General features: G+C 38.3%; 3 protein-coding genes across 3 annotated transcripts; all 3 read left to right on the forward strand.

The window, feature by feature from the left end:
• Nucleotides 1-4451: 4451 nt before the first annotated feature.
• LOC113904763 (olfactory receptor 51L1) lies at nucleotides 4452-5399 on the forward strand. The gene has a single exon (XM_027561854.1). The coding sequence runs from the start codon at nucleotides 4452-4454 to the stop codon at nucleotides 5397-5399; it is 948 nt and encodes a 315-aa protein (XP_027417655.1).
• Nucleotides 5400-12318: 6919 nt separating this feature from the next.
• Nucleotides 12319-13260, forward strand: LOC113905183 (olfactory receptor 51G2-like). Its single transcript, XM_027562159.1, has one exon. It carries the CDS (start codon nucleotides 12319-12321, stop codon nucleotides 13258-13260), a length of 942 nt encoding a protein of 313 aa, XP_027417960.1.
• An 11209-nt stretch (nucleotides 13261-24469) lies between these two features.
• LOC113904917 (olfactory receptor 52J3-like) lies at nucleotides 24470-25396 on the forward strand. Its single transcript, XM_027561986.1, has one exon. It carries the CDS (start codon nucleotides 24470-24472, stop codon nucleotides 25394-25396), a length of 927 nt encoding a protein of 308 aa, XP_027417787.1.
• The last annotated feature ends 1875 nt before the right edge of the window (nucleotides 25397-27271 follow it).

Raw genomic sequence — 27271 nt, forward strand, 5'->3', positions numbered from 1 at the left:
TCTGTAGTAATTTTTTTATATAGCAGAAAACTATAAAATGGCACTGAAAAAAAAATAAAAGCTTTAATTAATTGAGGTCTATTTCTTGGATTCAAATTACGATTCTTCCAAAATTGGTTTATAGATTTAATACATTTCAGTAAAAGTCCCCATATATATCTTGTGTAAATTGATCTTGTTTCTAAAATCTATAAATACATTTAAAGAGGTAGATAACCAAGATATAAGCTAAGAAAAAGAATAGATTGGAAAACTGCTCCATGCTAAATACTATGGAAATTGTAATGAACCAGAGAATGGAATTTGCCTTTACAGAGCTTAATGTGGAGACTTGAATCCTCTTAAGGCTTAATGTATGATTATGAAACACATAGCTAATGAAAAACTCTGTTCAGTGAGAAGCGGAAATACCTTAAAACAGAAGGGGGTTAGAGTATTATCATGAATTTATTCTTATATGCTCGTTATAAAAGTGAAAACTAGATTTGAAAGGACTGGGAGAGGTATGTGGATAAACGTAGTGACACATTTTTACAAATTTCAGGATCACATGCTTTTAATACAGTTAAGGGCTGTTTATATTCATTTCATCTCTAGGGATCCTGTTGCCTCTGAAACCAATCCCTAAGCTTCTATCTCAGGTGAAACCAGGAATATATATAGAGATGGTATAAACATTTAAGCCTCACTATTTAGAGAATCAAAGGTTTTCAAGACCTCAGTTATATGGAGAATCAAAATTATAGCCTCTGGAATCCATTCAAGTTTGATCTTCAGACAGAGATGAAAAGTCTTCTTGGGTGAGAAATAAAGCAAAGAGGGCAAAAAATAAAAGCACAGAAATACAAAGAGAAATGAGAAGAAATATAAAGATAATAGCAAGGCTGAAAAAAAATAGAGAAATCAACCAAAATAGAACGTGACTTTACCTGTAGTGGAGGAAAGTTTAGGCAGAGAAGAGCAGTATGGAACTGAAACACTGGGAAATGAGTTACTGGTTGTATGATTAGGGATTCATATTGATATAATTGGCTTATTTGTAAATTTAAAATTTTTTAATTACAAATAAATGGTAGATTTTGGCACAGTTTAAGATACAAAGATTAAAGAGACCAAAAATCATTGAAAGAACGTGTAATTTATGAAGAATGAAAACAGGAGTTTCATTGTCTTTAGAGGTAAACAATTTTGAAGTATATGACATATCTTAAATCCTACTTCAATATTTATCAACAATTTTAAGATAGGTTGGTCAGTGAACAAGTAATTGAAGACTGTAGGCAAGATGCTAGAGAGGCTGTAATAAAATGGTTTTATCCTCCGTGGTTCTCCCTTAACTGTTTGGAATAGGTAACTGTTTTCCATGAGTCTTTTCTGTCCTTTGAAACAATCTTGTCATTGGTCCAGTCTCTTCCTACTATTTATTTTTCACCTTACTGTGATTAAATTGCATTAAAATAAACAAAATGACCCAAAGAATTATGTTTAATGAAATGTATTGAATGGCAGAAGAAAATATACAGAGAAAGGGCAATAATGAAGGGACTGAGAAAAAGTGAAACACATCATAGGCGAGTCAGTAAGAGAAAAGGGCAGGAAAAATAGAGTGTAAATAGGGATATTCTTGCCTGTCCCAAAATTAAATCTATGGACCGGCCAATCACTGAAGTTTTCTAAAGCTGCAGTTTGCACTGAGAGGATCTAGAGCATGGAGAAAAATATTTAAAAGAACAATGATTCACCTTTTTGTAACTTCTCTGAGAATTAAAGAAAATGTGATTTATATCAGGGTTAGAAGAATAAAAGGAAAATGCATAGAATAATTTTTGGCATGGGGAAAAATAAATCACCTTCTAATTTGACCACAATATAATCTTTGTATGTGTGCATTCTATATTTGTACTTCTATTTTAATATCCAGAGCCTTTTGATAAGTTGAGATTTAAATAGAAATTAAAGCAAAATTTCTGAATAGGGAAGAAGAATAAAGAAATTCAATGAGAGATTTTAATAGATTTTTCAGATTAAGCAAAAAGTGTTGTTTGAAGGTAAACAAAAATAAATGTGTTGGACAATTACTCTGACTGGTAAATGCAGAACATGGTGAGTGGCTGACTGCTTCATCTTAGACAACAGAGATAGCGAAGGTTCAGTGTAAACTGCTTGGGGCTGGAAAACAGTAGCAGAGAGATGTCCAAATCTAAGAGGACAGAGATGGCTGCATCTGCGGAAAAGGGAGAAAGTGACAAATCTTTCTTATTTCAGGAAGAGAAAGTTTGCTTAGTATTTCCTTCTGTTCCTCATTATAGATGCCAGGACAAAGTTCTCTTTGGAATTACAGACTGTTGAGCCTGAGAATTTTCAGGTTTTAAGCTGTCAGACACTAAGGGTCTACAAAGAAGCATGAGGGAGAAGCTGAGACATTGTAGCGAAGATGTCTGAAGCTGACAATATCTAGACTCTAAAGGATGAGGCAAGTGAAGAATCTTCTCAAGGACAGTCAATAGGCTTAGACAGGGCTTAAATAAAACAGAGAACTGAAGGGGCTGCTTATCCCATAGGGCCTAGCTTCTGTGCCCAATGCCATCAGTCAAGGGTATCGCATACACAGCATTAGTAGAGGCAAGCACAATGATGATTGTTCAGGGAAAGTAAAACTAGACGTTAAAATTGCATTTTCAAAAGGGAAAAAGAACTTGTTTGTTATTGAAAGCCAAAGCCACTGATGGTAAATGCCTTGGGCTGCATTGATGGGTTTGCTATGGTTTCTCAGAGGTGGGTGCCAAGCATCATAAAATTAGGAAAACAGTTACTATTTTCTAAAAATGTTTTTGGAAGTATAGTTGAGTTATAGTGTTGTTTAATTTCTAGTGTGCAGTGAAGTGAGTCAATTACACACACACATATATATATATTCACTCTTTTTTTCTTTTTTAAAGATTCTTTTGCCATATAGATTATTACAGGGTATTGAGCAAAGTTCCCTGTGCTATACAGCAGGTTCTTATTAGCTATCTATTTTATATATAGTATTGTGTATATGTCAATCCCAATCTCTCAATATATCCCTTCCCCTCACTTATCCCGTGGTAACCATGTTTTTTTCTATATCCTTGCCTCTACTTCTGTTTTATAAATAAGTTCATTTGTACCTTTTTTTTCCCCTCAGATTCTACATATAAGAGGTAGAGTAGTATATTTGTCTTTGTGTCTAATTTACTTCACCAAGTATGATAGTCTCTAAGTCCATGCATGTTGCATTATTTTGTTCTTTTTTATGGCTGAGTGATATGCCATTGTACATATGTACTACATCTTCATTATCCAGTAATACTTGACAGAATATTTTGTAAAATGTGATTATGTAGAAACCGCATTTAGAGAAAAAAAAAAAAAAAGCAAGAGATGATACATAGAAATGAAGAGGATATATTGCAAATTATTACTAATTAAAGACACATGACATGTACTAGATGTCTGAAGTAAATATATTTTAATATTGTTTTGTGGGAAGGCATATAGAAAGAGCTTCAAAAATAACAGAGACCTTATTTTACGTACTGGGGGCTTCCCTGGTGGCTCAGATGTTAAAGCGTCTGCCTGCAATGCGGGAGACCTGGGTTCGATCCCTGGGTGGGGAAGATCCCCTGGAGAAGGAAATGGCAACCCACTCCAGTATTCTTGCCTGGAGAATCCCATGGACGGAGGAGCCTGGTGGACTACAGTCCATGGGGTCGCAAAGAGTTGGACACGACTGAGCGACTTCACTTTCACTTTACTTTATGTATATATACATATATATTCCCTCTTACATATATATATATATACACATCCATATATATATGGAAAGAGGGAGTAAAAGAGGGAATGAATATACATATGTACCCTTTTCCATTCCTTCTTTCCATATAATGCATGCTTATTTTACTATTAAAATATTGCATATTTTCAATTCAAAGTATTATACATTATTAAATAAATATGAAGTTAAATTAATGGTGAGCCTTTAGGGCCAAATCAGCTGTCAGGGATTAAAAGATAGCCTAGAAACAATAAATGATTAATTCAAGAACATTACTGATAGGAAGCTTACGAAAATCCATAGATATTTACTCTGAATTTTCTCTATTTTTATTTTATAATATATAGTAAATATTTCTTTCTCTGCTCTTTTGCTGTTTAATTTTTTAGTGTCTTCAGTGAAAATCCATCAAAGCTTTTGTCAGAGATGACCAGACTTGTGGGGTACACACTGTTGTTCTAGAATTTGATGCTTTTGACCACTGGGAAATGTTTCTTACATAAGAACTGTAAGAGATAACTCCTTCCTTCCTCTATGAGATTAGAGGAGAGGTGTATCATATACTGATGGTTCTGCTTATGTTCATCAGGGATAACTTTGAGTAATAAAGCAGGGAAACAGAAAATATTCCTGTTTGTCAAGAGTCATCATGGTGGTCTGGAATAACAGTGATACTATGGAACCTATATTTATTCTGAGGGGTTTTCCTGGACTGGAGTATGTTCATTCACATCTCTCCATCCCATTCTGCCTCGCATATTTGTTAGCATTTATTGGTAATGCTACCGTCCTCTCTGTTATTTGGACAGAGTCCTCACTCCACCAGCCCATGTATTACTTTCTCTCTATGTTGGCACTAACTGACCTAGGAATGTCCTTGTCCACACTGCCCACCATGCTTGCTGTATTGTGTTTGGATGTTCGGGAGATCCAGGCAAGTGCTTGCTATGCCCAGCTCTTCTTCATCCACACTTTCACATTCCTGGAGTCCTCAGTGCTGCTGGCCATGGCCTTCGACCGCTTTGTTGCTATTTGCCATCCACTGCACTACACCACCATCCTCACCAACAGTGTAATAGGCAAGGTTGGTTTGGCCTGCTTGCTGAGAAGCATGGGAGTTGTACTACCCACACCTTTGCTGCTGAGACACTATCACTGCTGCCATGCCAGTGCCCTCTCCCATGCCTTCTGTTTGCACCAGGATGTTCTGAAGTTATCCTGTTCAGGTGCCAGGATCAGCAGTGTTTATGGACTGAGTGTAGTTATTGCCACACTGGGCGTGGATTCTGTCTTTATACTTCTTTCTTATGTCCTGATTCTGAAGGCTGTGCTGGGCATCGCCTCTCATGAGGAGCAGCTAAAGGCACTCAACACATGTGTGTCTCATATGTGTGTGGTGCTCATCTTCTTTGTGCCAGTTATTGGGGTATCAATGGTCCATCGCTTTGGGAAGCATTTGTCTCCCATAATCCACATCCTTATGGCGGACATATACCTGCTTCTTCCCCCAGTGCTTAACCCTGTTGTCTACAGCATCAGGACAAAGCAGATTCGTCTAGGAATTCTCTGCAAGTTTGGGATAAGGAGGAGGTTTTAAGTACCTCTAACCTTTGGTTTTCCCACTGAAAATCACAAGGCAGCTTCTCAAGTAGATGAGAAGTACATTATTGAAGGCTGGTCATCTGGTTAAATTCCTAATTCTTTCCCTTCCTATATACATGATTTCAGATAATCATTAACCCTTATGAAATTCATATTTTTCATAGCAAAATTGCAAGTATGACCGTTTCTATCCCCAAGGTAATTATGAGATATATGATAATGTATGTAAAAGAGATTATTTTGAAAAAGTTAACTATTTGTTAATATTATTAAATTTTTATTAATGATTATAATAACTTTCACTATGTAATATAACTAAGTTCATAAGTTTCTCATGTTTACGATCTAAAATTCAGGAATCAATCTCTCTTTCTCCATTTTATTTTGCTTCTCATGACAAAATGTCACAATATTGTAACAAAAATATTTCTGACTTTTGGGGTAGGTTTGGAACTTGTCTTCCTGGAAGGAATTTGAATTGCTACAGTCACTGTTGGCTATGAAATAAGTCCTCACCTCATCACTGGTTGGCACTAACTGACCTAAGTATGTGCCTATCCACACTTCCCATCATGCTTGCTGTGCTATGTTTGGAGATAATGTTTGGGAGATCCAGGCAAGTGCTTGCTATGTCCAGCTCTTCTTCATCCACACATTCACATTCCTGGAGGCCTCAGTGTTGCTGGCACTGGGAGAAAGATGGGTTCTTTCTCCCAACCCCACTGTAGGTCTATCTGCTCCTTCAACTTGCCATCAAATGCTGGGGCAGACACATGGAGTTGCCCAAGAAATCCTGATAGCACATGTCTAAATACCTGGGCAAATGTGTAGGTTTCCTGTTCAGTACTATAGCTCAGAATTCCATGTCTAAATCTGTGAGTGGATTGGGATTGGTGCATGATAATCACTCTCATTTTTTAATAGTATTCTTTCCTCTTCTTCATGTCTGTGTGGATTGCTAATATTAGTGTCATTCTCAGTTCCCTTATTGTCAATAATTTGCTACTTTTTTTTTCATTAAGATGACATACATATGGTTTCATCAGTGATATTTTATTATTCCTATATATTCAGTTTCTTTTTAGCTGTATTGCAATTTTTTTTTTTTATCATGAGGTCATTTCTAGTATAATAACATGTCACCATGGGGCTGGTATTCCCCAGTCAGGATGAATGTTCATAAAATATTTGTTAGTATAAACACTACTGTCTTTTCATGCTCCCAATAAATATATACTGAGAAACATGAAACACATGTCATAGCAATTACTGCTTTCAATAGTGTGGATATATAAAAAGTGGAATGGGTGATCTAAATGTTAAGAAATTAATATTTAATAGAAGTATACATGTAGAAAGCTTAGAAAAATTAACAGAAGTCATTGAAACATTGTTATTAAAGAGTGGCCAATTTTACTTGGGGGTTAAGGAATCAGGTATTGTGGTAGTTGACACTCAGCAGTGCCTCATGGGTCAAATTCAGTCCTACCTCCTGAACAAAGTGTGAAGGAAATTGGTATGCTTAAGCTGGCTGGTTTTGCCTTATGAAAGCTAACCATGCATATCTCATTTCAACTCCATGTTCTGTAATGTCACATTGGTAGTTTGAAGTTGGTCATGATGGGAGTATTTCCACAACAGAAACTGACAGACACTACACATCAGGGCTTTTCAAAACTCTCCTAGAGAATGACAGTCCCTTTGCAGTTCGCCTGAAACTATTACAGCACTGTTGATTGGCTATATTCCAGTGAAAACTAAAAAGATAAAAAAGGGAAAAAACAAAAAAAAATGATCTCACATACATTATTCTAGAAAACAAAGTACTTTGTACTTTACTCTTAATGACTGGTTAAGTCATTAAGTGTTTACCAGCACACCACTGGACAAGGTATTCCAAGAAGAGGCAGAATGAAGAAAAAAAAGAGCATGTGTTAATAATATTCTCCAACTTCCAGGAGAAGTTTAAGACTTGGTGCAGCCACTACAGAGAACAGTATGGAAGTTCCTTCAAAAACTAACAATAGAGCTACCATTTGACCCTGAAATCCCACTCCTGGGCATATATCCAGAGAAAAACATGATCCAAAAGGATACATGCACCCCAGTGTTCATTGCAGCACTGCTTACAATAGCTAAGACATAGAGACAACCAAAATGTCTATCAACAGAGGAATGGATTAAGAAGACTTGGTATGTATGTGCTTAGTTGCTCAGTCATGTCTGGCTCTTTGTGACCCCATAGATTGTAGCCCATCAGGCTTCTCTGTCCATGGGGATTCTTCAGGCAAGAATACTGGAGTGGGTTGCCATGCCTTCCTCCAGGGGATCTTCCCAACTCAGGGATTGAATCCAGATCTCCTGCATTGCAGGTGGATTCTTTACCATCTGAGCCATGAGGGAAGCCCAGAAGATGTGGTATATATACATATATACAATGGAATATATTACTCAGATTTGAAATAAATGAAATAATGCCATTTGCAGCAACATGGATGGAGCTTAGCTTCCCTGGTAGCTCAGATGGTAAAGAATCTGCCAATAATGCAGGAGACCCTGGTTCAACTCCTGGGTCAGGAAGATTCACTGGAGAAAGGATAGACTACCCACTTCAGTATTCTTGGGCTTTCCCGGTGGCTCAGCTGGTAAAGAAGCCACTTGCAATGTGGGAGACCACCTGCAATGTGGGATGGACCTAGAGAGTATCATACTGAATGAAGTAAGTCAGAGAGAGAAGGAAATCCCTTATATGGGTAATCTAAAAAGACATGACACAAATGAACTTAATATGTTTATTAAGTTCATTAAACTGAAATAGAAGCAAACTCACTGATTTAGAGGACAAACTTATGGTTGCCAAGGCAGGAGCAGGAGGGAGGGAATGATGGAAGAAAGTGATAGAGAGTTTGGGATGGACATGTACACACTGTTATATTTAAAATGGATAATCAACAAGAACCTACTGTATAGCACATGGAGCTCTGCTCAATATTATGTGGTGGTCTGGATGGGAGGGAAGTTTGGGGGAGAATGGATACATGTATATGTTTGATTGAGTCCCTTTGCTGTCCATATGAAACTATTATAGCACTGTTAACTGGCTATACTCCAGTGCAAAATAAAAAGCTAAAAAAAAGGCAAAACAAAACCTCTCTCACATACATTACTCCAGAAGAGAAAGGACTCTGTATTTTTTTCTTGATAGCTGGACATTATGTACCAGATAAAAGGAACAGCTTTAAATAGACACCTGTTAATGTGTGGTAAGGCATGGGGGAGGGAAAGCATCCTGTAGTCCTGTGATTGTGTCTCAGTCTTTTAGTGAGTCTAAAGAGTTCACAGAGCCCCTGGACTGAGAACTTCACAAGTGTTTCTCTTATTTTTTAATTCTCTCCCTTACATGGAATAGGAAGGCTAGTGCAGGCTGGAGTTGGGTATTCCTTCCCCCAGGACAGTTAGGAGCTGATGATGCCCCGGCAGTTTAGCCTCTGATTAACTAGTTTCTCCCTACGACTGGCCTTCTTGAAAAGAACAAGTGCTCTGGCATATTTCAAAATGGTCCCTTTCCCCTTCTCCCTACAGGGAGCACAAGGGAATTTTTCTCACATTTACTATGGAAACTTAGAAAAACTCCTGAAGGTAAATATCACAATATTTTAGAGAACCCCTATTACAGGGTTCCCGTGGGGTTTTTTTTAACTCTCAGACTCGTTCACTCTGAGTCCCTAGCACTCTATCAGTGACAGCTCAGGTTTCCTACTCCACCAGTTGTTCTCAGTTGCTTCTGAGCCTGGACTCCCAGATTGGGAATTTGGCATGATCATCTCCTTTTCCAGAGCAGAAGACAGTCTTTCAGTGGCAGTGACATCATTTACCTTCCCTGGAGTTCACATTAAGGGAAAAAAAAAAAATTAGTCCTGAGGGAATGGACTAGTCAAAGGGGGACATTCCTTTTAGTGTATTTAAAAGCACCAAAGTGTAGTGCTGATCAAGCACCTCGCTGGGCAGAGCCAAGAACCTTGAACACAAAAATATGCTATCTTGGCTCTGGAGTTGCAAATGCCCTGCTCAGGACACCTATGATTCCCTGAAGAACTATCTGCATCAAGATCCACTGTATTTTTATTATTCTCTTATGCCGGTATTCAGTGGCTTTCTCTACCTGTAAGAAATTCCCGGGCTTGGCAGACTGGAGATCCAGCCAACCCGTCTACACCTGAAAGAAGTCTTCAAAGGTGAAAACATGAGTAATGAATTAATATCTAATATATTTTAAGAATTTAGAAAGTAGAAAGAGAAGTCAAGTGATAGGATGACCATAGCTTGTGTGAAATCACTGTTTTGGGATAGGTCAGAGGTACAGATTGTCATGTCCCTGAAAGGGACAATTGTCCCAAGCAATTGTCCTCAGAGGCTTCTCAGAAGAGCTCTGGGATGGTATTATTAACTCATGTCCAGGCATAGATAGAACATATGATGGGACCCATGTACTAAAATCTCTGGTTTCTGAAAACACTGCTATCTGATATTAACTAAAAACTATAATGTTAAAAATGACAACAATGATGATTTGAGTATCCCCTCTATCTCATTCTCAAGTAAATCATGCACTGCTGCTGCTGCTAAGTCGTTTCAGTCATGTCTAACTCTGTGCGACCCCATAGATGGCAACCTACCAGGCTCCCCCATCCCTGGGATTCTCCAGGCAAGAACACTGGAGTGGGTTGCCATCTCCTTCTCCAATGCATGAAAGTGAAAAGTAGAAGTGAAGTCACTCAGTCATGTCCGACTCTTTGCGACCCCATGGACTGCAGCCTACCAGGCTCCTCCATTCATGGGATTTTCCAGGCAAGAGTACTAGAGTGGGTGCCATTGCCTTCTCGAAAATCATGCACACTTGGCAATATTATTGGGTTGGCCAAAAAGATCATTTAGGTTTTTCCATAAGCTCTTAAAATACAAGCCAAAAAGAGAATTAAGCAAAATGATTCTGAAGAAAAGCCCTGAGGAATAACATTTTATAAGTGATAACTTGGGCACTCCAGGTTACACCTGATTTTGGTTACTGGTGCACAGGCTGATATGCTTAAGATTGTGGCTACTTCAGCATTTCCATTACCATTTTGCTTCACTTAAGCCCCAAGTGTCTCCTAGGTCTTGGAAACTGTGCCAAAATTTCAGATATATTTTCTTAAATCTTTTAAATATTATATAAAGTTATACAGTTCCCAATTTTATGCTCAAAATTTTTCTTAATCTTCCAAAGTGACAGAACCTGTGAATGCCAATTATCTCCAGACTTTCTGTTACTTTGGAGAAACAGCCACTGGGAGCTGACTGCTTACATCTGTATCAGACGGACTCCTCTATGGAAAATGGACTAGGAATATACTAAGTCAGAGACTTTTCTACAAAGTAGGAGAAAGTGATCTTAGAGGGAAGACCTGGAATATGTAGGCAGGATGGAATTTCTGAAGGTATTCAAAGATTTGAGGAAGGGTATCAAGGACAAAGAAAATAAGGGTGTGTAAGACTCAAAGGGATGACAATTATCGTTCAGTGATGATAAAAGATATCAGGAGAAATTTGTGATATAAAAAGCTAGGAAATAAACGGAGATGTAAAAGACCAGTATTACTTAATATGCTATGATTAGCATAGTATATAAACCACAGGACAAGAATATATAAAGCAATTATTCTAGTTGAATCTGTTCCTACAAAGGAAGGAAAATGGTATCAGAGAGAAAATTTCCTTTGATCCCTATAGAGAGATAAGAAATTATTTACTTACTTTTTTTTTTTTTTTAAGTGTGTCAGAGGAAACTATAAAGTGTAATTGAATTAGTGCAACAGGGTAGATCGGGGGTCGTATGACATTAATATAGTACAAATATGGTTGAATTTTTCACTTTTTGTTAAAATGTCTTTCTTATGTCTTCTAAGATTATGTCCAAGATCTTTATATTTATGCATAAATTCCTTCTGAAATTTTGGTCCATATATGCAGTCTTAATTCCAATAACCATCTGAAAAGCCTACATACCCTATGCATATGTGTTAAGTCACTTCAGTCCTGTCCAGCTCTTTGTGACTCTATGGACTGTAGTCTGCCAGAGTCCTCTATCCATGGATTCTACAGGTAACAATACTGGAGTGGGTTTGCATGCCCTCCTCCAGAGGATCTTCCCAGACCAGGGATTGAATCTGCATGTCCTGAGGTTCCTTCATTGCAGACAGATTCTTTACTTCTGAGCCACAGGGGACTTCTGTCCCTAACCTATAGCTTTATTCAATTATAGTCACTTACCTCTCTTACCTTCAATTACATTAATACCTCTCTGCATTTACATGTGTGTCGATCAGCATAGACCACCCAACACAGTCCTTTGTTTCCATCTAACTCATGTTTGTCATTTGAGACCTAATGCAAGAATTACTTTTAGCAAATCTTCTCTGACCTCTCTGCATTGTTAGTTTCCTCTTTCTGTATTTTAAAGGGCCTTGCATTAAACTAACACTTTATTTTAATTTTAGCTCTCTCTATCCACTAGATTGTAAGTATCTGAAGGCATTTCTCATATTAGGTTGGTCAAAAGGTTCATTTGGGTTATTCTGCAAGATGTTAGGGAAAAATCTGAATGAACAATTTCGCCAGACCAATATATTTCTCTATATTTTAGCTTACCCAGATTTCCTTTAATAGAATATGTTCTCAATAGACGCACAATGAAGAAAATTAAATAAGTTGTAAAATAAGAAATACAGGTGGTAATTATACATAATGAGCATAGGAGTGATTGAAAATAGTAAACAGAGCAAAATACATCAGAGCGTTGTTTCTTTGTGCATTTCACCCTAATTGTTCTGTGTTTTTGTCTCCCCACCTAGACTGAAGGTGCCTACATCAGCACAATGTCTGTCTTCAATGACTCTGTCCTATACCCCTGCTTCCTCCTGACAGGCTTCTCAGGCCTGGAAAGCAGATATGGCTTAATTTCCCTCCCTATTTTTTTGGTTTATGCCACCTCAGTTGCAGGGAACATTACCATTCTATTTATCATCAGAACTGAGCCTTCTCTCCACCAACCAATGTACTACTTTCTATCAATGCTGGCGTTTACTGATCTGGGCCTATCCACTACAACTTTGCCTACCATGTTCAGCGTTTTCTGGTTCCATGCCCGGGAGATCTCTTTCAATGGTTGTCTGGTCCAGATGTACTTCATTCATGTTTTCTCAATTATTGAGTCAGCTGTGCTTTTGGCTATGGCCTTTGACCGCTTGGTAGCAATCCGAGCACCCCTGCGTTATGCAGCCATTTTAACCGATGATGTAATCATTGGGATTGCTTTGGCAATCACTGGAAGGGCCTTGGCTCTGGTCTTTCCAGCTTCCTTCCTCTTAAAAAGGCTTCAATATCGTCCTGTCAATATTCTCTCCTACCCCTTCTGCCTGCACCAAGACCTCATCAAGACAACTGTATCCAGCCGTCGGGTCAGCAGCATCTATGGCCTCATGGTGGTCATCTGCTCCATGGGACTTGATTCAGTCCTCCTCCTCCTTTCCTATATTCTCATCCTTGGCACAGTTTTGAGTATAGCCTCCAGGACAGAGAGAGTGAAAGCTCTTAATACCTGCATCTCTCATATCTGTGCTGTACTCACTTTCTATACACCAATGATTGGACTATCTATGATCCATCGCTATGGGCAGAATGCTTCCCCATTTGTCCATGTGTTCATGGCCAATGTCTATTTGCTGGTGCCACCCCTCATGAACCCCATTGTCTATAGTGTCAAAACCAAGCAGATTCGTGACAGAATCCTCAAGAAATTCAACCAACAGAAAGTTTGAAAGAAACTCTAAAACACACCTTTCTCTTTCCCCTCTTTATGTTAATGATTTCATATTAATGTAGATATTTGATTTTAAATATTAAAATTGATATTTTGTTTTTAAGATAATAGTAGTATTATGTGAGTGCATGCTCAAATGGGTCTGACTCTGCCATCCCATGGACTGTAGTCATCCAGGCTCATCTGTCAATGATATTATCCAGGAAAGAATACCAGAGTGGATTGCCATTTACTGGGTTTCCCTGATAGCTCAGTTGGTAAAGAATCAGCCTGCAATGCAGGAGATCTTGGTTCAATTCCTGGGTCATGAAGGTCTGCTGGAGAAGGGATAGGCTACCCACTCCAAGAGATAGGCTACACACTCCAGTATTCTTGGACTTCCCTTGTGGCTCAGCTGGTAAAGAATCTGCCTGCAATGCGGGAGACCTGGGTTCAATCCCTGGGTTGGGAAGATGCCCTGGAGAAGGGAAAATCTACCCACTCCAGTATTCTGGCCTGGAGAATTCCATGAACTGTATAGCCCACAGGGCTGCAAAGAGTCAGACACAACTGAGCAACTGTCACCTTCACTTTCAACTTGCCATTTCCTAATCAAGGGTATTTCCTTGACCCAGGGATCAAAACCACATCTCCTGCATCTCTTTCATTGCCAGGTGGATTTTTTACCACTGCATCACCTGGGAAGTCCAATAGTATTATAGTAGTATGATAATACAATAATAGTAACCTGTGTTTTTTCACTATACAGAATAAAAACATGATTTTGATTTATATTCATATTGACATACTAGGGAATATGCTCACTAAATCCAGGTTAGACTATTCTTAAGAGAACTATGATTTTAATAATTAGCAGTAAATGTTTATGAGACTAAAAGGGTCATCGAGACAACATTCTAGTGAAGTTATTAGTTATAACTTGTGAAGTCCTTAATTTATGAAAAGGATTTGGATTTCAAGATGACTTCAAGTATAATATAGGGGCTTGCCTCATAGCTCAGTTGAGTAAGAATCCACCTGCAATGCAGGAGACCCTGGTTTGATTCCTGGGTTGGGAAGATCCACTGGAGAAGGGATAGGCTACCCACTCTAGTATTCTTGGGCTTCCTTTGTGGCTCAGCTGGTAAAGAATCTGCCTGCAATGTGGGAGACGAGGGTTTGATCTCTGGGTTGGGAAGATCCTCTGGAGAAGGAAAAGGCTACCCACTCTAGTACTCTGGCCTGGATAATTCCATGGACTAAGTCCATGGGGTCGCAAAGAATCAGACACAACTGAGCAACTTTCAATTCAAGTATAATATAGACTCTATAGTCTAGATCAACACTATTTCCCACAAAATTGACCTTAATATAAAAACCCGTGTTGGATACATGTTGATGTATGGCAAAACCAATACAATACTGTAAAGTAAAAAATAAATAATTTAAAAAAAGAAAAAATATTTTAAAGTATTTTAAAAGTCTTTGTTCAAGAGAGAAAAAAAACCATTACCATCAGAAAAGACTTCTTTTTAATAGAAAATTATAACTGAATGAATATAGCACACTTTCATAAACATAAAAGAAAGAAAACTTGGGCCAAAATAATTGAACTGATTTGGTTAGCTCTCAAATAATCCAGAAACCATAGGTTCTGTGTGTAGGAACCAGGAAGGCCTTTCTTCACTGAGTGGTATAGATACTTCTGAGACCCAGATTTTCATCTGTTTTCTGCTTGTTTTTGACCTATTAGTTATTGAAAAAAATATCTTAAAGTCTCCAAATATCATAGTGGATTTCTTTATTTCTCCTTGTCATTCTATCAGTTTTACCTCAGAATTTAGTGCTTTGTTGTCTGGTGCATAGATATTAAGATTTATTATCTTTGAAATTATTTTATCAAAATGTAATATCCCTGATACTTTTTCTCATTTTCTGAAATTAATATAGCTTATCCCATTTTCTTTGGATTAACGATAGCATTGCATATCTTTCTCCACTTCTTTACTTTAAAAAATGTATGTCTTTAGTATGGAGGTTTTTTAAGAAACTAAAAATAGAGTTACCAGATGATCCAGCAATCTCAATCCTGGGCATATATCTGGAAAAGATGAAAACTCTAATTCAAGAAGATTCATGCATCTCAGTGTTCATAACAGCACTATTTACAATAGCCATGACATGAAAGCAACTTAAATGTCCATAGACAGAAGAATGGATAAAGAAGATGTGTGACATTTTATATATATATATATATATATATACACACACTAAGTCATAAAAAAGAATGAATTCATGCCATGTGTAGCAACATGGATGGACCTAGAGACTGTGATTATCAATACTAAGTGAAGTAAATCAGACAGAAAGAGACAAGCATCATATGATATCACTTGTATATGGAATTTAGAAAAAAAATGATACAAAGGAACTTATTTACAAAACAGAAATAGACTCATAGATATAGAAAAAAACTTAGGGTTACCAAAGGGGAAAGCAAGGTGGAGGGATAAATTAGGAATCTGGGATTAACAGATAAATGCTACTATATATAAAACAGATAACCAGTAAGGACCACTTGCTTCAGTTGTGTTCAACTCTATGTGACTCGATGGACTGTAACCCAATAGGCTCCTCTATCCACAGGATTCTCCAGGCAAGAATACTGAATGGATTGCCATGCCCTTCTCCAGGGGATCTTCGCAATTCAGGGATTGAAACCATGCCTTTTATAAATCTTCTGCATTGGCAGGCAGGGCCTTTACCACTAGTGGTACCTGGGAAGCCCCAAAGTATAGCACAGGAACTATTTTTAATAGTTTAAAATAACCTACAATGAAAATTAATCTGAAAAAGAATAAGTCCCAAGGAACCACTAATTTAGTTTCTGGTCTAACAAATGTCCCTATTTTGGATTTTCCTACGAATGTAATTCTGTCCTTTATCGAGCCCATCTTTAGTCTTTCCCATTCTGTTGAAGATATTAAGAGGAGGTGGCAAGAATACACAGAAGAACTGTACAAAAAAGGATCTTCATGACCAAGATAATCAAAATGGTGTGATCACTCACCTAGAGTCAGACATCATGGAATGTGAAGTCAGGTGGGCCTTAGAAAGCACACCTACAAACAAAGCTAGTGAAAGTGATGGAATTCCAGTAGAGCTATTTCAAATCCTGTAAGATGATGCTGTGAAAGTGCTACAACTCAATATGCCAGCAAATGTGGAAAACTCAACAGTGGCCACAGGGCTGGAAAAGGTCAGTTTTCATTCCAATCCCAAAGAAAGGCAATACCAAATAATGCTCAAACTATGGCACAATTGCACTCATCTCACACACTAGTAAAGTAATGCTCAAAATTCTCCAACCCAGGCAGCAATACATAAACTGTGAACTTCCAGATGTTCAAGCTGGTTTTAGAAAAGGCAGAGGAACCAGAGATCAAATTGCCAACATCCGTTGGATCATGGAAAAAGGAAGAGAGTTCCAGAAAAACATCTATTTCTGCTTTATTGACTATGCCAAAGGCTTTGACTGTGTGGATCACAATAACCTGTGGAAAATTCTGGAAGAGATAGGAATACCAGACCACCTGACCTGCCTCTTGAGAAACCTATATGCAGTTCAGGAAGCAACAGTTAGAACTGGAAATGGAACAACAGACTGGTTCCAAATAGGAAAAGGAGTATGTCAAGGCTGTATATTGTCACCCTGCTTATTTAACTTCTATGCAGAGTACATCATGAGAAATGCTGGGCTGGAGGAAGCACAAGCTGGAATCAAGACTGCTGGGAGAAATATCAATAACCTCAGATATGCAGATGACACCACCCTTATGGCAGAAAGTGAAGAGGAACTAAAAAGCCTCTTGATGAAAGTGAAAGAGGAGAGTGAAAAAGTTGGCTTAAAGCTTAACATTCAGAAAACTAAGATCATGGCATCTGGTCCCATGACTTCATGGGAATAGATGGGGAAACAGTGGAAACAGTGTCAGACTTTATTTTTTTGGGCTCCAAAATCACTGCAGATGGTGACTGCAGCCATGAAATTAAAAGATGCTTACTCCTTGGAAAGAAAGTTATGACCAGCCTAGATAGCATATTCAAAAGCAGAGACATTACTTTGCCAACAAAGGTCTGTCTAGTCAAGGCTATGGTTTTTCCTGTGGTCATGTATGGAGGTGAAAGTTGGACTGTGAAGAAAGACGAGCACCAAAGAATTGATGCCTTTGATCTGTGTTGTTGGAAAAGACTCTTGAGAGTCCCTTGGACTGCAAGGAGATCCAACCAGTCCCTTCTAAAGGAGATCAGTGCTGGGTGTTCTTTGGAAGGACTGATGTTAAAGCTGAAAGTCCAATACTTTGGCCACTTCATGCAAAGAGTTGACTCATTGGAAAAGACTCTGATGCTGGGAGGGATTGGGGGCAGGAGGAGAAGGGGACGACAGGGGATGAGATGGCTGGATGGCATCACTCACTCGATGGACATGAGTTTGGGTGAACTCCAGGAGTTGGCGATGGACAGGGAGGCCTGGTGTGCTGCAGTTCATTGGGTTGCAAAGAGTCGGACATGACTGAGCAACTGAACTGAACTGAACTGATGAATGTAATTTGCCAACAAAGGTCCATCTAGTGAAGACTATGGTTTTTCCAGTAGTCATGTATGGATGTGAGAGTTGGACTGTAAAGAATGCTGAGTGCTAAAGAGTTGATGCTTTTGAACTGTGTTGAAGACTCTTGAGAGTCCCATGGACTGCAAGGAAATCCAACCAGTCCATCCTAAGGAAATCAGTCCTGAATCTTCATTGGAAGGACTGATGTTAAACTGAAACTCCAATACTTTGGCCACCTGATGCAAAGAGCTGATTCATTTGAAAAGACCTGGATGCTGGGAAAGTTTGAAGGGGATGACAGAGGGTGAGATGGTTGGATGGCATCACTGACTCGATGGACAAGAGTTTGAGTGGGCTCCGGGGACTGGTGATTGTGTCCATGGGGTCACAGGGAGTTGGACACGACTGAACAACTGACCTGAATTATAACTGATTACATATAATGCTGGTATGTATATTCTTGTATACATTTTTGTATGGACACATTTTCCCTTCGTTTGGATATTTATTTTAGAATGGAATTCTTGGATTATACAGGAACTCTAAGCTTAACTGCTTAAAGAATTTTGCCAGACTTTTCCAAAATAGCTTCAAATTTTATATTCTCACAGTAGTGTATGAGGATTCTAGTTTCTCCACCTTCTCAACAACACTTGTTTCATTTTTTAATTCTAACTGTTTTAGTGAGTATGAAATGATATTTCATTGTGGCTCTGACTATCATTTCACTAATGACAAGCATTTGTTCATATTCGTATTGGCTATTTGTGTGATTAAGAAATGTCTATTCAGATCTCTCAGTTATTTTTAACTGTTTTTTTTTTGTGTGTGTGTCTTTCTATTATTTTAGATATTTTAGACATAAGGCTCTTATCATATAGATGATTATAGATATTTCCTCCCAATTTTGGTGTTATAATTTCATTTCTTGGTGATATCCTTTGAAGCATAAATTAGTTAATTTTGATGAAGTCTATTTTTTTTTTTTTTTTACTTTTGTAGCTCATGCTTCTGGTGTCCTAATAATACTCTGCCAAATCTGAGATCATTAAAATTTTACTCTATTTTTTATTATAAGAATTTTACAGCTTTATCTCTTTCACTAATACATTTGACTCACTTAAAGTTAATTTTTATGTATTGTGAACTAAGATTTTTATTTTTTTTAAATAAGACTATGTTCAGGTGGTAAGGAGGAGGAAGAGGAGGAGTAAGAGTCTGGAGCTTTCAAGGAGGAGAAAAGGACAAACTTTTTTTTTCTCTAAGCCCAGAGTTAATGATTACATAACAAAACAACTCATCCTGCTCAAGAATATGTTTTTCCCTTAAATTCTGTACCAATGATTACATGATGCTTTTGAACTGTGGTGTTGGAGAAGACTCTTGAAAGTCCCTTGGACTGCAAGGAGATCCAACCAGTCCATTCTGAAGGAGATCAGCCCTGGGATTTCTTTGGAAGGAATGGTGCTAAATCTGAAACTCCAGTACTTTGGCCACCTCATGCGAAGAGTTGACTCATTGGAAAAGACTCTGATACTGGGAGGGATTGGGGGCAGGAGAAGAAGGGGATGACAGAGGACGAGATGGCTGGATGGCATCACTGACTCGATGGGCGTGAGTCTGAATGAACTCCGGGAGTTGGTGATGGACAGGGAGGCCTGGCGTGTTGTGATTCATGGGGTCGCAAAGAGTCGGACACAACTGAGCGACTAAATTGAACTTAACTGAACTTAAGGGAAAAACATATCCTTGAGCAAGATGAGTTGTTTTGTTGTATAATCATTAGCTCTGGGCTTACAGAGAGACAGAGAGGAAAAAATAAAAAATAAAAGAAGTTTACCCTTTCTCCTTCTTGAGAACTCCAGACCTCTATCTCTTCCTTGGGTATCCCAGACTTACCAACCTGCCTAGGAATTGACTCTCTCAGTTATGAGGTTGGAAAGAAACAAACTATCAGTGAAGAGAAAGAGTAAAATCTAAAGCAAAAGAAAAAAAATTTTTTTTCATATTTTTTAAAACATTTTAAATTAAATTAGTTTATTCTCTGTGTAGAATGTTGGTAACACGTAGAATTGGGCCATATATTCACATGAAGATACAATAATATATATCTTTTCACATATGTCAAGTATAGATGAACTAACTGTTTTATCTCCACTTTTTAACTTCTATTTACATACACTTCAGTCTGCTTCTGTGTCCTTTGGAGTTTTGGGCCTCTAGAGTAGAATCTTGAAGTTTGTGAGCCGTCCCTGGGGACTCAGTCCCAGAGCTCTGTGCAAAGTTGCGGTCTTTTCTTAGAAATGTCTCTTGAATACTCAACCTCTAATATAAATGTGCCCTCCATGCCCTTTTCAGAGTGAGGGGTAAGTACTGTGCCGCTTGATGCTGTGCATAAGACCCCGGCACAAATGAAAAAGGTGAATCAGCTGCTGATTTCTGGTGAATAGATCTCTCTAGTAAATGGAGAGACACACGGGCAGAACAGGCTGAGAATGGATCATGTTGCCAGACTGCACTAGGTAGGAAAAAATAATATGTTTTTAAATGGTGATAAGCTTATTCTTTGGAGAAGGAAATGGCAACCCACTCCAGTACTCTTGCTTAGAAAATTCTATGGATGGAGGAGCCTGGTGGTGTACAGTCCATGGGGTCACAAAGAGTTGGATATGACTGAGTGACTTCACTTTCACTTTCAAGCTTATTCTTTAAAATGCTCAGAAAGACCCAAGGCATGAAATATCATCTTGTCAATCACACTACATATAAGATATATTTCTCTGGCAGTAGGAAGGATTGAAGCTAGTGGTGATCCACTGTTGAAGGTGGACTCCTAGAGTTGCTACAAAATAAGCAACAGGGACTCTATAGCCTTGGACTTGGCCATGGCCATCACTTTTCTACTGGGCAGTGGCATTTTAATTGCCCAGTTTGCTTATGTATTTACAGATCACAAACAAGAGTCAGTGCACTCGGCAGCAATAGTTCTCTCTCTGTTAGACTGAATTCACAAAAAAAGGAAAGTTTGTTTTTTTCACCATGGTATGTTTTCTATATCAAAAGAGAATAAATTAAAAATGTAATAAAGTTAAACAATGACAAGGACAAAAAGGAAAGATCTCTATGCCTTATTTTGAATTACAACTGCTGTAACACAACCCCGGGGCAACTTTCTTTACCTCATTTTGAGTATTTTGAGTGGTTTGATTCATTCTGTAGCTTTATTTTTTAAAAGTGTAGTTGTTTTACACTGCTGTGTCAGTTCCTATTGTACAGCAAAGTGAATGAGCCATATGTTTACACATATCCCCTCTTTTTTGGATTTCCTTCCCACTTTAACAGTTTAAGAAGGTTCTCTTTTTTTCACACCCTGTTAAGCATTATTTTTTGTAAATTTTTTGATGGGGCCTGCCGGGAGCCAGCATATTGCATATTGAGTGCATAGTGCATATTGCATATTGAGTGCAGCACTTTCCACAGCATCATCTTTCAGGATCTGGAATAGCTCAACTGGAATTCTATCACTGCCGGGAGCCAGCGTGAGGAACTCCACCCATGACAAAGGTCATGAGGAAGGAGGCTTGGCATACGCAAAGGCGGGATCAAGCCTCAGGAGTCCCCCATCTACCCCCAAAACCAGAGTCTGCCTACTTTCTGCTTTGTGCTTTCACCTACACCTCTGACTTTATGGGGGGCTGTCCCCCACTACCTCTCTCTGAAAAAAGAGTTAGCTTACAGCTCCAGTTAATAATTCCTGGGTGTGACAGTGTTTAACCTACAAACTCCTTTGGAAATCCTCTAGCCTGCCTGAATAGGTTTTTCCAGCCACATGTGATTGTTCAGAGCCTCCCAATTGTGAAAAGGAAGGAGATGTTCTCAACTGTCTAAACACAGATTCTTTTGATTAGTTAAAAGATTGATTAGAAATTGTATTGGTGAAGGGATTTTCACTTGTTGGGCCAATGTTTGCTGCTAAGTTTCCATATCCCTTACCTGCTGTGTCCCTGGCAGTGTATTGATTAATATAATTGGTGTAAGTAGTAGCTTTAATGTTTGTAACCTGGGACCCTTGAGTTAATTCTTTTTCTTGTTATAGCCCACCACACCTTTGCTCTGTAGGAATGCAACTTTATCTAATGCTTTTGGAGGGTGGCTCCTGACCAATCACCTTTAGAGAAAAATAAGTTTTCTGAAGAAAGGGTCTTAAAATGTTAACAGGCCTCCGGGCCAGAAGATGATGCAAATCACCTAAGCTTTTGCATATGATAAGTTTGCAGGAAGAAAGCCTGGCTTGCTGCATGACTCTACCCCTTCCACCATTATCCTCTATGCATAACTTAAGGTATAAAAACTACTTTGGAAAATAAAGTGCGGGCCTTGTTCACGGAAACTTGGTCTCCCCATGTCGTTCTTTCTCTCACCTTCTGGCTGAATTATTCAGCCTCTTTTCTCCACTAAATTTCCTCACTGAGCTATCCTTATTTCAGCCTCTTTTCTTCACTGAAATTTCCTCACTGAGCTATCCTCATCCTATTACTCTTTATATTTTTGATAAATATTTAAATAAATAGGTCACCTATGCCGTCTCTCCTTCGAATACCCTGGATCAGCCGGGGCTGGACCCCGGCAGGGGCCCATTCTGACCAGTGTGAGGTGATATTTTATTGTAGTTTTGATTTGCATTTCTCAGTCATGATAGTATGGTACTGGCACAAAAACAGAAATATAGATCGATGGAGCAAGCCAGAAAGCCCAGAGATAAACCCACACAACTATGGTTACCTAACCTATAACAAAGGAGGCAAGAATACACAGTGGAGAAAAGATAGTCTCTTCAATAAGTGGTGTTGAGAAAATTGGGCAGCTACATGTAAAAAGAGTGAAATTAGAGACTCCCTAACTCCAATACTTTGGCCACCTCATGTGAAGAGTTGACTCATTGGAAAAGACTCTGATGCTGGGAGGGATTGGGGGCAGGAGGAGAAGGGGACAACAGAGGATGAGATGGCTGGATGGCATCACCAACTTGATGGACATGAGTTTGGGTAAACTCTGGGAGTTGGTGATGGACAGGGAGGCCTGGGGTGCTGCGATTCATGGGGTCGCAAAGAGTCAGATACGACTGAGCGACTGAACTGAATTGAACACCATATACAAAAATAAAGTCAAAATGGATTCAATACTTAAATGTAAGGCTGGGCGCTAAAAAACTTTTAGAGGAAAACAGTCAGAACACTCTTTGTGATAAATCACAGCAAGATCTTTTTTGACCTATCTTCTAGAGTTATGACAATAAAAACAAAAAAACAAATGGTACCTAATTAAGCTGAAAACTTTTTGCACAGCAAAGGAAACCATAAACAAAGCAAAAAGACAGCATGAAGAATGGGAGAAAATATTTGTAAATGAAGCAACTGACATAGGATTAATCTCCAAAATATGTAAACAATTCTTGTAGCTCAATATCAAAACAAAAAACCCAAATAAAAATTGGGCAGAAGTCCTAAATAGACATTTCTCTAAGGCAGACATACAGATAGCCAACAAACACATCACAAGATGTTCAACATTCTGCTGTATTTTGAAAGCATTTCTCTAGTATCTTTCTCCACATCTTTAGTTCACTGCCGAGGTAGATTCTTCTCTATTGAGACTCAGATATCCCAGAGAGCTACCAAAAATACCTCCTCTAGTACAAAAATGATCTTTTTAGGCTTTCAGATTTTTCTATCTACTTCCAGTGTATTGAACTGGTAGGAGGAGTAACCAAGCAAGTGTTGGCTCAACAGCAATGGTAAAATTAACTCAAGTAAAATTAACAGCTATTCTGAGAGTACCTGATAAGCTATGGACAGAGAAGAGTGTAAATGACACTAGAAAACACTCCCCTTCTCCAAATGATACTCTGTGCAGTCTGTAACTCATGAACAATGGTTGCCTCTGCTCCTGGCCAGGCATCTCAAGGAGTCAGTCATTTGTCTGAGAACATGTAGCTGTGTCTTTTATGATCTGATTTGGTGTCTGTGAGAGGCTACTGGGCTTGGGTCAGAATTTTTCCATGTACGTCTCTATGTGAATAATGGAGAATCAGAAGAATTCAGGCTTGAATTGTACAAGCTCCTATACACCTATATCTATAATTTATTTTCATTATGGACCCCTTGAAGGCATTTTTGAATGCCTCTGTAATGCATTAACTTCTTCTTTTGTGTAGTCTTGATTTTTCTAGAGTCACTTACCAGAGTGGATTTCCCCAAATAGAATCATATCCAATTCTCTTTCAAAGTGAATGGCATGGTCTAATTATTGGCACTCTGCACTGAGCTTGCTGTAAGCCTTCACATTTGGAATTAGAGCTCAATCAGCAGGCAGAATAAAAACTGAATATGACTCTGACCTGGTATATTAAATGCTAGGGGGAACGACTCCATACATTTGATTCAGTAACAGGCCTACTTACCTAGTAAACATGACATAAACTCTGTGCTGACACACTGAGCTAGGAATTGATGAAACAGATCATTCTCCCTCTGATCTCTCTCTCTCCCCCTATCTTTCACTTTTTCTGTCGACAGGAGCCAGAGAACCAGATTCACTTTCTTCGACAAGTGACACGATGACATATCACAATGGGAGCACTTTTCATCCAATCACATTTTTCCTCATTGGAATCCCAGGTCTGGAAGAGGTCCATGGCTGGATCTCCCTGCCTTTCTGCTCTGTTTACCTTGTGGCTTTACTGGGCAATGTCACAATTCTGCTGGTCATCGAGATGGACCAGACCCTCAGGGAGCCCATGTTCGACTTCCTGGCCATTTTTTCAACAATTGATTTGGCCCTTTCAACAACCTCAGTACCCCATATGCTGGGTATCTTCTGGTTTAATGCTCATGAGATCAACTTTGGATCTTGTATGGCCCAGATATTCCTGATTCATGCTTTCACTGGCATAGAGGCTGGGGTCCTGGTAGCAATGGCCTTTGACTATTATGTGGCGATCTGTGCTCCACTCCACTACACAACCATCCTGACGTCCCAGGTACTCATGAGCATCACTTTGTACATTGTAATTTTTACAGTCTTGCTCACACTTCCCATGATCTATCTCATCTACCACCTACCCTTTTGCCAGGCTCATGCAATAATACCTCATTCCTACTGTGAGCACATGGGAATTGCAAAACTGTCCTGTGGAAACACCCGTGTCAATGGTATTTATGGGCTCTTTGTGGTCTCTGTTTTTCTCCTAAACTCAGTCCCTATTGGCATGTCCTATGTTTATATACTCCGGGTTGTTTTCTGTCTGCCATCCCAAGATGCACAGCTAAAAGCCCTAAGCACATGTGCCTCCCATATTGCTGTCCTCTGTGTTTTCTATATCCCCTCACTCTTCTCTTTCCTCAGCCACCGATTTGGACACAACATACCCCACTATATTCACATTCTTGTTGCCAACCTCTATTTGGTTATCCCACCATTGCTCAACCCCATCATTTATGGTATGAGGACCAAATATGGCGGCGAGTCTTTTATATGTTATTAAAAAATAAAACACCTACCATATTGTTTTACTAAGGATTTTGATTCTTTAGGAAAATTTGTGTGTTCTTGTCTTAACAAGTATCTCCTGGTTCTGACCTATTGCTGCCAGATTGCAACACAAGTTGGTTTGTTCCTGACTGCTGACTAATGAATTTTAGAACTTGTGGAAACTCACTGGAACTTTAGTTCAAAGGTTAATGGGCTGTCCTGAAAGTGAGTTGTGTGACCCCTATTTGTATGTTATCATACATTGTCCTTGATAACGTGAAATTTCTTCTTTTCTGGAGATGATTTACTAAATTGTGTGTTTATTGCTCTATAATTAGAGAAATGGGGTGCTAGAACTTTGACCCTGTTTCCTGTGTCCACTCATTCATTCATTCATTCATGTTTTACTCAATTTGTACTCATTTGTGTTTATTGTATGTCTTCAATGATTCTTATCACTGAGGATAAATCAATGACCCCTACGAACAGGAACATCTATTCTTATGAAGCTTGCATCCTGCTGTACCCTTAAAAAAAGCCAGGCTCATAGTTTCAATAAAAATTATTACCAACTCTGTATCCTGAAGTGGAAAGGTCTGCCAAACATGTAACACTCAGTGTAATGAGAAGCCAAAACAAATATAAAATTTAAATACAATTTCTCACTAATGTCATCAGTGCCATTTAGGTGATTTTTTTTCTTTGCAGTCTAGCTCATAATGTAAATGTGGTCTTGAGGTTTATTACGTATAGCATTGCTGTCTACACTATGCATGCTGGACTTTTTCCTATCGTTTTATTGCCTTGTTCTCTCAATCTACACTTGACCCTGAAATATTCCATCCTCAAATCCAAGACCTCTCTTTCTAAACCCATGATCTATCCCTAATGCCTTCACTGACTTTAATGTACAAATTATCAGATACACTAAGAATAGTCAATTTTTTATATGACCAAAGACTTTTGATTGATTCAATAAGATTTTCCAAGACCAAACAATAAGCTTTTGCATCATCAAACTTGTTACATTACTTTATTTTCAAAGAATCATTTTCTTTTTCAAAGTCTCTTAACAAATAAAACTAAAGTAAAAATATAATAAATATCTTTGTTTCTACAATTCACACATTAATGACTTTAAACATTGCACTCATCTCAGAGATAAAGCTTAACAAATATGTATACAGAATTAAACTTGAAATCATCTTTAACACTGTTTCAATACAGCTTCTCTGCTATTTTTCTAGAGACAAAATTTATCATGTGTTTTTCTGACATCACAGTACATAAATTTTTAGCTCTACAACCAGTCACACTATTTTAGTTATTAATTCATTTAGATTAAAATATTTTGTTTTATAGCATTGATTTTATTTACCTATCCATTGATTAATAGGTATTCATATTAATTTCCAACTAGAAATATGTTGCATATTCTTTTATTTCTATGAACAATTTTTAGATCATTTATCCAGGGTTTACAATTTAATATAGAATTGTTGGTCAGCAGGACTGTTAATAATTAGAACATAATTCTGCTTTCCTGACCTTTGTTTTTGATCACTTTTTTAAGCTTTACATTTTCAAATATTCCTTTTCTCTAACTTTCATGCTTCCCTAATTTAACTTTGTTTCCTAACATTAACTGCTGAAGTGTTTGCTTTCTAATCACACTAAATTCTAGCTTTACTACTTTACTACTCTGAACAACAAAAATTTTCAGGCTTATTTGCTTTTTTTCTGTTGTGTGACTTTTAGGAATTGCAATTCCAGTGACTTAACAAAGTGCATCTAACTCCTTGGAACTCCTTTTCTGACCTCCTGGCAGTGCTGTCTCCAGTCTAGCATTTGATCTCAGGAGTAAAGCCAGAGTGAGAATCAGAAGGCT

Source organism: Bos indicus x Bos taurus, chromosome 15 (assembly GCF_003369695.1).
Source record: "Bos indicus x Bos taurus breed Angus x Brahman F1 hybrid chromosome 15, Bos_hybrid_MaternalHap_v2.0, whole genome shotgun sequence".
NCBI lineage: Eukaryota > Metazoa > Chordata > Mammalia > Artiodactyla > Bovidae > Bos > Bos indicus x Bos taurus.